The sequence below is a fragment of the Dermacentor andersoni genome, chromosome 10, assembly GCF_023375885.2.
Source record: "Dermacentor andersoni chromosome 10, qqDerAnde1_hic_scaffold, whole genome shotgun sequence".
NCBI lineage: Eukaryota > Metazoa > Arthropoda > Arachnida > Ixodida > Ixodidae > Dermacentor > Dermacentor andersoni.
In genome coordinates this window covers 60,060,933-60,071,906 of record NC_092823.1, presented here as the reverse complement: position 1 = coordinate 60,071,906, position 10,974 = coordinate 60,060,933, and the positions used below count along the sequence as shown (strand labels likewise).

At 45.3% G+C, this 10,974-nt stretch overlaps 1 protein-coding gene across 1 annotated transcript in view; it reads left to right on the top strand.

Annotated features, from left to right (window-relative positions):
- The window catches only part of LOC129380669 (uncharacterized), a 34,558-nt gene continuing 23,584 nt past the window's right edge, over positions 1 to 10,974 (top strand). The window contains exons 1-3 of the mRNA XM_072284689.1: positions 1 to 5; positions 6,971 to 7,099; positions 10,602 to 10,839. Of these exons, the coding sequence (XP_072140790.1) occupies positions 1 to 5; positions 6,971 to 7,099; positions 10,602 to 10,839 (372 nt within the window). The remainder of the gene's footprint in view (positions 6 to 6,970; positions 7,100 to 10,601; positions 10,840 to 10,974) is intronic.

Below are 10,974 nucleotides of genomic sequence, written 5' to 3'. Positions count from 1 at the left end.
ATGTGGTACCAAAGTGTCTTAGCTCATTGCTTTTTCTTTGAGCTGTGTTGACATTTTTGGGAGGCTACAATATACACAAGAAAAGAATGCACAGCAGACTTCGTTTATACGCCTTACATACTAAGCGCAATGAAAGCATGGACAACAATCTTATTCCGAAATACTCACGAGGGAAGTTTGCATCAGCATAAATGCTGCTGACATAAACTGCAATGTTAAAAAAGGTAAAAGATAAAAAGTCACTTGTTTATTGAACGATACATGTTTCCTCGTAATGTTAAAGGATGAAGGCATTTGAGGCTACAGCTTCAATCTTGGCAAAGTCTACGCTGGACAATGGCAGGATGCTTGAGCTGCGGGGTTCAATATGAACACGCAGAACATATGAGTCACAAGAATGTTCTGCACAGTGCTGGTCTCACTACTCCACAATTCACTTTATTTCTGCGCTTTCAGATAGAAAGGTGTATCATACCGAAACAACTTAGTCGGCTTCGATGATCATGTGCTCGACGATTAAGACCAATTTACGATCAGGTCAAAGGTCAATATTTTAAGGCAGTTTGTCGTGTGCGTATCATGGCCACGCACGCTTATATCGCCTTCCGTTTCTCTACCACGGTGCGCTTTAAAACCACGGCGCTGTAATTTTGCTTCAGAGACTTTCCTTTTCTTCCTTCTTCTCCGCCCTTAAACTGGCTCTCTTAACTACTACACAAAGAACAAAGCAACAGCGCGCGCATTAGATCCCATAGATAAGATGAATATTTACAATTAGTATTAGGGTTATAATTATATTCGAGTGCTGATTGCTGTGCTATCGTTTGTTACCGAAGCTTTCCCTCAAGTCTAAATATTTTAAGGCAGTTGGTCGTGTGCGTATCATGGCTACGCACGCTTATATCGCATTCCGTTTCTCTACCACGGGTGCGCTTTAAAACCACGGCGCTGCAGTTTTTGATTTTCTTTCCTTTCTTCTTCTCCGCCCTTAAACTGGCTCTCTTAACTACTACACGCAGAGACAAAGCAACAGCGCGCGCATGCGATCCCATAGATGAGATGAATATACATATATCTATATATCTATCTATATATATATATATATATATATATATATATATATATATATATATATATATATATATATATATATATATATATATATATATATATATATATATAGAAAACTATCAGTCATAGCTCTCGTAGTATAGCCCTCTGGGCCGTTTCCTTTTTTTTTTTTCTTTCGAAAGTAGTCCTATTAAGGTTATTATAATTACACGAAGGTATTTCGCCCTCGTCAGCAGCAGTCCTTGGTATAGTTATTCTGGCGGCTAGCTTCCCACGCTATGCATGGTGGTCTCGTGCTGAAGATGCCCTCTCGGTGAGCGCATATTTCCCCCCTCATCTTTTAAGAGGTTCAATACATACAAGCATTTGTCTCGCAAACCAGATTTTTTTTTCAAGGGAATTTTCCACGTCTCAGTAATTTCTCTCGTCGTATCCGAGTGCTGATTGCCGTGTTATAGTTTGTTAACGAAGCTTTCCCTCAAGTCTAAATATTTTAGGCCAGTTTTCCTAGCCTCTAAAGCCGCTCGAGTTCGCTCTTTTCCTCGAGCGGCCATTTTTCCTAAAAAGTATGCCTTCCAACCGACTATCGCGGACAACATGAGTCTCCTTCCACGTAAGTGTGAGGCTCGCAGCAGGAGCTGTGGCGCTTGAAAGTAGCCTGGGGCCTGACGAACCAACCGACTGAGCTATATTTCCGGGCAACATCGAAGGGTCACGAGTTCAAATCACCTGTTATGTTCCTTTTTTTTCGCCCCTTTTTCTTTCTTTTTTTTTCTTTCTTTTAATGTCTTTTCCTTTATTTTATCACTGTACGGGAACCCTCCTAAAAAAGAAAGAAGAAAGATATACATCTTCAAATATGTATGGCCTCACATATGCAGGTCATAAATACCAGGTTCTCTAGCCGAGTGCCATCCATGCGGTATAACCGAGCTCAGATTGGTCCACCTTGACTGATGAAATAGGGCACCACTGTAGGTTAAATGAGGCGTGCAACTCCTGCGGGACCCGCCGTGGTTGCTCAGTAGTTACGGTGTTAGACTGCTGAGCACGAAGTCGCGGGATCGGACCCCGACCACGGCGGCCGCATTTCGATGGGGGCGAAATGCGAAAACACCCGTGTACTTAGAATTAGGTGCACGTTAAAGAACCCCAGGTGGTCGAAATTTTCGGAGTCCTCCACTACGGCGTGCATAATCAGAAAGTGGTTTTGTCACGTAAAACCCCATAAATTAATTTTTAATTTAACTCCTACGGGGACGGTAGAGTATCCGTCTCCAGTGCAAGAGGACCGTGATCCAAATCCCGGTGCCGCGCAATTCTCCACCGGAAAATACAAAAAAAAAACCGTGTGTTGAGAAAATTGCACAAACAGGCCTGGAGTGCGGCCTGATCCCGGTGACCAGAACCGGTAACGCACTCTCTCACCAGAGCAGGATTGGCCACCCTGGTGCAGTACTTGGCCACAACCTCCTATATGAATACAACAATCGAACCCCGGCCCTCAGTCCCCAGCAGCCGCGAAGCAACTGACCACGGCGGCGGTCAGATCTGTGACGCTGCAGAGGGTGCTAAGAATACCTGGCTCCGGACAGGTCGCCATTGGAATCTGAACCTGGCAACGTTTAACGTTAGAACGCTATCTAGTGAGGCGAGTCTAGCAGTGTTATTGGAGGAATTAGAGGGTAGTAAATGGGATATAATAGGGCTCAGTGAGGTTAGGAGGACAAAAGAAGCATATACAGTGCTAAAAAGCGGGCATGTACTGTGTTACCGGGGCTTAGCGGAGAGACGAGAACTAGGAGTCGGATTCCTGATTAATAAGGAAATAGCTGGTAACATACAGGAATTCTATAGCATTAACGAGAGGGTGGCATGTCTTGTTGTGAAACTTAATAAGAGGTACAAAATGAAGGTTGTACAGGTCTACGCTCCTACATCTAGTTATGATGACCAGGAAGTCGAAAGCTTTTATGAAGACGTAGAATCGGCGATGGGTAAAGTCAAAACAAAATACACTATACTGATGGGCGACTTCAATGCCAGGGTAGCCAAGAAGCAGGCTGGAGACAAGTCAGTGGGGGAATATGGCATAGGCTCTAGGAATAGCAGAGGAGAATTATTAGTAGAGTTTGCAGAACAGAATAATATGCGGATAATGAATACCTTTTTCCGCTAGCGGGTTAGTCGAAAGTGGACGTGGAGGAGCCCGAATGGTGAGACTAGAAATGAGATCGACTTCATACTCTGCGCGAACCCTGGCATCATTCAAGATGTAGACGTGCTCGGCAAGGTACGCTGCAGTGACCACAGGATGGTAAGAACTCGAATTAGCCTAGACTTGAGGAGGGAACGAAAGAAACTGATACACAAGAAGCCAATCAATGAGTTAGCGGTAAGAGGGAAACTAGAGGAATTCCGGATCAAACTACAGAACAGGTATTCGGCTTTAACTCAGGAAGAGGACCTTAGTGTTGAAGCAATGAACGACAATCTCATGGGCATCATTAAGGAGTGCGCAATAGAAGTCGGTGGTAACGCCGTTAGACAGGAAACCAGTAAGCTATCGCAGAAGACGAAACATCTGATCAAGAAACGCCAATGTATGAAAGCCTCTAATCCTACAGCTAGAATAGAACTGGCAGAACTTTCTAAGTTAATCAACAAGCGTAAGACAGCGGACATCAGGAACTATAATATGGATAGAATTGAACAGGCTCTCAGGAATGGAGGAAGCCTAAAAACAGTGAAGAAGAAACTAGAAATAGGCAAGAATCAGATGTGTGCGTTAAGAGACAAAGCCGGCAATATCGTTACTAATATGGATGAGATAGTTCAAGTGACTGAGGAGTTCTATAGAGATTTATACAGTACCAGTGGCACCCACGACGATAGTGGAAGAGAGAATAGCCTAGAGGAATTCGAAAACCCACAGGTAACGCCAGAAGAAGTAAAGAAAGCCTTAGGAGCTATGCAAAGGGGGAAGGCAGCTGGGGAGGATCAGGTAACAGCAGATTTGTTGAAGGATGGTGGGCAGATTGTTCTAGAGAAACTGACCACCCTGTATACGCGACGCCTCATAACCTCGAGCGTACCGGAATCTTGGAAGAACGCTAACTTGATCCTAATCCATAAGAAAGGGGATGCCAAAGAAATGAAAAGTTATAGACCAATCAGCTTACTGTCCGTTGCCTACAAACTATTTTCTAAGGTAATCGCAAATAGAATCAGGAACACCTTAGACTTCTGTCAACGAAAGGACCAGGCAGGATTCCGGAGAAGCTACTCAACAATAGACCATATTCACACTATCAATCAGGTGATAGAGAAATGTGCAGAATATAACCAACCCTTATATATAGCTTTCATTGATTACGAGAAAGCGTTTGATTCAGTCGAAACCTCAGCAGTCATGGAGGCATTACGGAATCAGGGTGTAGATGAGCCATATGTAAAAATACTGGAAGATATCTATAGCGGCTCCACAGCCACCGTAGTCCTCCACAAAGAAAGCAACAAAATCCCTATAAAGAAAGGCGTCAGACAGGGAGATACGATATCTCCAATGCTATTCGCAGCATGTTTACAGGAGGTATTCAGAGGCCTGGAGTGGGAAGAATCGGGGATAAAAGTTGATGGAGAATACCTTAGCAACTTGCGATTCGCTGATGATATTGCCTTGCTTAGTAACTCAGGAGAAAAATTGCAATGCATGCTCACTGACCTGGAGAGGCAAAGCAGAAGGGTGGGTCTGAAAATTAATCTGCAGAAAACTAAAGTATTGTTTAACAGTCTCGGAAGAGAACAGCAGTTTACGATAGGTAGCGAAGCACTGGAAGTGGTAAGGGAATACATCTACTTAGGGCAGGTAGTGACCACGGATCCGGATCATGAGACTGAAATAACCAGAAGAATAAGAATGGGTTGGGGTGCGTTTGGCAGGCATTCTCAAATCATGAACAGCAGGTTGCCACTATCCCTCAAAAGGAAAGTGTACAACAGCTGTGTGTTACCAGTACTCACATATGGGGCAGAAACCTGGAGGCTTACGAAAAGGGTTCTGCTGAAATTGAGGACGACGCAACGAGCTATGGAAAGAAGAATGGTGGGTGTAACGTTAAGGGATAAGAAAAGAGCAGATTTGGTGTGGCAACAAACGCGGGTAAACGACATCTTAGTTGAAATCAAGAAAAAGAAATGGGCATGGGCCGGACATGTAATGAGGAGAGAAGATAACCGATGGTCACTAAGAGTTACGGACTGGATTCCAAGGGAAGGGAAGCGTAGCAGGGGGCGGCAGAAAGTTAGGTGGGCGGATGACATTAAGACGTTTGCAGGGACAACATGGCCACAATTAGTACATGACCGGGGTAGTTGGAGAAGTATGGGAGAGGCCTTTGCCCTGCAGTGGGCGTAACTAGGCTGATGATGATGATGACGATCAGGTGGTTCTGCCGCTGATTTTGTGCTATCATCCGAGTTGATTCGAGGGAGTGTTCTGTAAGGTGGCAAATCAAGTGGACAATAAACTTCAAGCACAAGGTTCCTAAATTTGTAAAAAAGGATGCAATATGGTAAAGTTGGAGCTCTCGCATAGTGAACCTGATAAAACAGAACAATGTGCAAGAAAGGCACTACGTTTCATTATTAAAAGACAGAAATCTGATACTGCGAAGAAGGCACTGACCTCGTTCTTCATAAACATTGTTACGTTAAACCATTGGTTGAACAACCGTGAGGGACCTAGTCTACTTCACAATATTATGGTGAAGTTGCGATTTCTGTTGAGACTAACAAATTTACATGTTCCCTCCAGTTGCAAACACTTTCAATGGTATAGGCGCTTTATCTTCATTCCCGCCAAATCGATCATACTTTTTCGAGTCTAAACAACTGCAATCGTGCACTTCGGGTCTGTCAACGCGAGAATTATGACCACCTCAATATAGCATAAGCCACAATTTCGCAAGAGCAGAAAGCCTAAGTACCACGAATTTAGAGGTGGAGATAACAGCTCTTGTTGTCAAAATGACAAGCATATCTGTTTGTCTGGCTGAAACTCACAAGTTCTCATGATGTCCCTCCGTGTATCGTGAACTATAATTTCAAAAAATCATGGACGCTTTCTCCGAGCCACGCGCAGCTGTGCGTGAAGTGAAGAAACGGCAGCGAGTAGTCATAGTGGCACAGTTTCACGGAACCTATATAAAGAAAAGAAAGAACGCAACGCAAAACATTTGCGTTACTCCACGCGAACAATCACTAACATAGCGTGGCAGTCATATAGCGCCTCCCTCAGGAACAACGATGTCCTCTAGGCACGGCGAGAACGTGTGTTGCACTACAGATGCAAAGCATGGCTTTTAACTATGTTCGCGCCAAGGTTGTTTAGGTAAACTCAGCTCGCAAAACACTGTCAACCTGCAAACGACGTGCTCACCAAACACCGTATAGCTGCTCGGCAGATGCAGCAGACACAATCTTTGGTGCAGTCGAGCCGTGAAACAGCAGAAATATCTTGCCACCACCGCTTGCACGCTAAGTCGCTCACTTTTTTTTTTCACGCAGGACCAGACACTTTAGAACGCTTCCTGTAGCACCTGCTACAGCGGCTTGTCGGGCCACGCGGCGGTAAAACTGCACATGCTTGTCGTGCGGAACGAAACATAAGCCCAGTAAGACACATCAAAGAGCTAAGCTTTGTGGTGAAATGAGGAAACTTGCAGACAGAACACGGCGCCAACTGGCACAATACTGGTGTGATTGGAGATCGCCGTGAGAGGCCTTCACCCTGCTGTGAACATAAATATGATAGCAATGATGATGATGAAGAAGCATAAGAAGCGCATAACTGCAAAATGTGTCCTTTCAATGTGGTTTCGCAAACTTGTCATCGCAGTGACTGCGAGCAGACGTCGGCGCCAGGGTGTCCACCTCGAACGCCGCTAGCGCTGGCCGAGGCGTCTGAGAACTTCTTCAGCAGGAAACGCAATGCCACCATACGCGACTACGCTGCCTTCATTGAAAGGTAAGCGCTTTAAAATTGCCTCTGGAAGCTGCAGTTGAGAAAGAGTATTGGTAATGAACGCGTTAGTGACCAGTATTGCAATTTACTCAATCAGTGCTTGAATGACTTGCTGACAAGGTGCTTGAATTTCTATGCAATTAGAGGCCGGCAGTACCGAAATTTCATGCCTGCTAAATTTATTCTAGATCAGTGGTATGTACCGCCAAAGCAAATTTGGCAAGGCTGCAGGGGTCGCACTTGCACGGTTTTCATGTTAGAAGCCTTTTAACAACATCTAAGCAGACGACGCTTGGACCCGGTGTTGTCGCTAAAATCTAAATGCCAGCAGACCGCCTCCGAGATCTTTTTCAGCGCGGCACGCGCCACCGTGGGTGCCGCTTTATCTCGGGTGCCATGTCGAGAAGCCGCATGTCGTATGTCATGCGTCATTTCCGGCTAGCGGTAGTGGTCGATCTTTTCTTTTTTTTAATGTGAAAGCATCATATGCCCCATTGAGCGAAAATACGTCGTAGTCGGCGTGACCAAACGATGGTACCAAAAATGGCCGATGGTGCAAACAGTAAAAACATGCTCGGCTTGACGTCAGATTTCTCGGGGAGCTTCCTGTAAACAAAATCCAAACAATGACTTTGAAAAGGAAATTTGCAACATTTCGGTCTGGGTGGGAATCGAACGCGGACCTCCGGGGTACTGAGACGAACACGCTTCCTGGACGCCACGCGGCTCCGCTGTTCTGGCTGACTAAAGGGGTGCCTAGTGCGTGCGTCATTGGGCACGTGACAGTGCAGCCAATGGGGATGAGGTGGCGCCACGTGATGAGTGTCCAGCGTGAAAGCGTTTATGGCGTTCCGAGGTCCACGAACGGTGTAATGTTTTCGCATGCCCATACGTATACAGTCTCAAGTGTCTGTGCAAAATTTTTTTGCAGTTTCTGCGTCTGAAAAATTACTACTTTTGCAAACCTTTCATGAAGCTTCCGCTCGTATTCTAAGCATCAAATTTTGGAAGGAGGCTGCCCGGCACCCGCAGTAGCTTCAACTAAAGAACACTAAAGAGAAAAAAAATGATTTCTCCTGTATTTTATAGGTTACGCTTCTAAAAATGCCAAGAACACTACTCGTACCGCATGAAGACCGTTGGCAAGCCAGAAATGGCGCAAAAAACTTCAACATCGGATGGCGACACCGCCTTGAAGTTCCCGCAGCAAGTCGCCGTGGGTTCACAGATTATGACGTCTGCTAGGTCCTAGTTCATTCTTTATTCGTAGCAGTTAACTGCATTGTGTTATTTAAAAGTGGCCAAGGGGCAAACATGGCAAGTTTCCGGAACTTCCATTTGGCCCAACACAGTACAAATTCGATAAATGCTTCAAAATTCATGACGTAACACCGACGTACCGGCGTTGCGGTTTGAGCACGAAATTCAAGAAATCGTACTTCGACGTTCATTTTGTGTCCTCTAAAGATCAGGCTATTATCGCAAAATTAACAATAGAGTTCTCCAACACTATTTCATCAGTTTGTACTGATTTATGGTTGCGCTTTAGTGTCCCTTTAAACTAGGGTTTTTACGCAGTGTAAAAATTAAGGCCTTTAAGGCCCAGGACGATGCCACAGGACCTCACGAAGCTAAAAGCTAATGCACCGCAGCCGTAGCACATTGCGCCAGAAGCGTTTGTACACTCACCTCGCGGACGTATAGAAAATATTTACACTGTGAGAATGGTCCCTGGAATTTATATGTACTGATTACAAAAAGAAAAAATTTGAACGCTAACTTTCAGCCATTTATGAGATCAAATGTGGATTTTTTTTTAAGTTGTTATATCGTGCACTCCGGGGGAGTGAGGCAGTTATATTTTTCCTTTGTGACGTCGCTAAGCACAAGCAAATCTGACATAAAGCCTCTGTACAGAGTTTCTTGGCCATTCCGTCTTATACAGGTAGTGACACCATCGGGTAGCTTTTAATGCACTTAACTCGATCACGTAATGCTTTATCCACCAGCATTCGGATTCGTCTATGTACCCAAGGTTGGATCTGCAGCAGCGCGCAGCTTTATGCGGATTGGTTCTACATTGTGACACTAGAGCGTCACACTAAGCCTGGGAGGCGTCGACGAGCACTGAACAGTGTACTGGACTGATTAGGTTCTTATGCTTGATAAACGCGTCTTCGTGAACCGTATCCTTTCGTTAACGTTCTCGCCGGCGTCTCGGTACATTTCACGTAGTTGCGTGCTGGCTATTATAATCCGTCTGATAGGAGTCTATTTACGAATTGTTCCTTTTCCCTTATATTTCGTTGTTTGGGTTCACTAGTAGCTTCAATGTGCGAAGGAGCATATGAACCCCTTCACTGAAGCTGAATTGCTTAATTTACTCTGAAGAGACTCATCAACAAAAATTGCTAATTAATTGTTTATTACTTACTTGAGAGCAGTTGTTCATATGAAAAACTTGTGGCGCGTTCCAATTTCTGACATGCCCATTTTTTAGAGATCTGAAAACTCGCACGTAATGTGAGATATTCGTCGTCGAAATCGAAAGCCAAGTCCAGGCAATATCGAGACTGAGCGCGAGCCAGTGCGCGTCAGACGGCGACGCGCAATGAATAATTGTGGGGCGAAGTTTGAATGGTGTCAAACAGCGCGAATAAAACAAGGACACGAGGAAACAAATACCACAGACAAGTGCTGTGAACCAACTAGCCCTCATCAAGATCTTTGAATACCCGCCGTGGTTGCTCAGTGGATATGGTGTTGGGCTGCTGAGCACGAGGTCGCGGGATCGAATCCCGGCCACGGCGGCCGCATCTCGATGGGGGCAAAATGCGAAAACACCCGTGTACTTAGATTTAGGTGCACGTTAAAGAACCCCAGGTGGTCGAAATTTCCGGAGTCCTCCACTACGGCGTGCCTCATAATCAGAAAGTGGTTTTGGCACGTAAAACCCAATGATTTAATTGAATTTTTAAGATCTTCGAATGGTAGCGTGCCGCGGCATACCCCGACCCGGCACACAGTGGCATATGTTTGCCACACGCCAAGCATCATAGCGGGGCTGCCTTTTGTGCGCTTCCGCGGCGCTCGGTTTCGCTGTTGCATGTATTTGTCGTTGGAATTCGATTACAAATATCTCGAATTAGGCGCGATCTTCAAGACCTTTAATAAATGAGGTTGCACTAAAAGGTGACTTCCTTCGAAAATCAACCGTTTCAGCGATTGCCCCTAAGGCACTCAAGAAAAGTTCATTATTAAATTTTTTGTAGTTAGTTTTCTGTAGCTCACCTTATGAGCGGCGAAGTATGTCACCTGGCCTAGGAACTTCGCTGCACTCATAGCCTATTAATTAAAAATAAATGAGTATTGTCTAAAAACAACACCCTCTATACACACAGGACGAAACAATACAATATAGCTTTTCTCTGGACGTTCTTTCCTGCGTGCTATCCCGAGTCAGTTTGAGCGAGTTTTTATAGAACTCGCCCCTGGTATCACGCAGGCTGTCTGTCCACGCAAGTGTGGACAAAACCAAGGACGCTACCAAGTTCGGTAATCGAGGCTGCGCTCCACCTCAGCGACCCGTGCTCTCCGCGCCGTGGTTCAAACGCGCATGCCACTGGGTCTCGCGTGCGGCGCGATGCCACCTGAGGGGCAACCTGGGACTTTCTGAGGCTGATCTTCGCGCCTACCAGCGCGCCTGGAAAGCCCTTTACTTTGCACCTTTCATGGGGATGCAGGTGAGGTTTTCTGTTTCAAGGCATTGTCCTCTTTAAAACTAGTGTTGCCGAACGACATTTTCAACGCGAATCATTCTTGTCGAAGGTAACACGGTGTGAGATTTTTTTTTTTTTCTGCCATCTGTCTAACCGTTT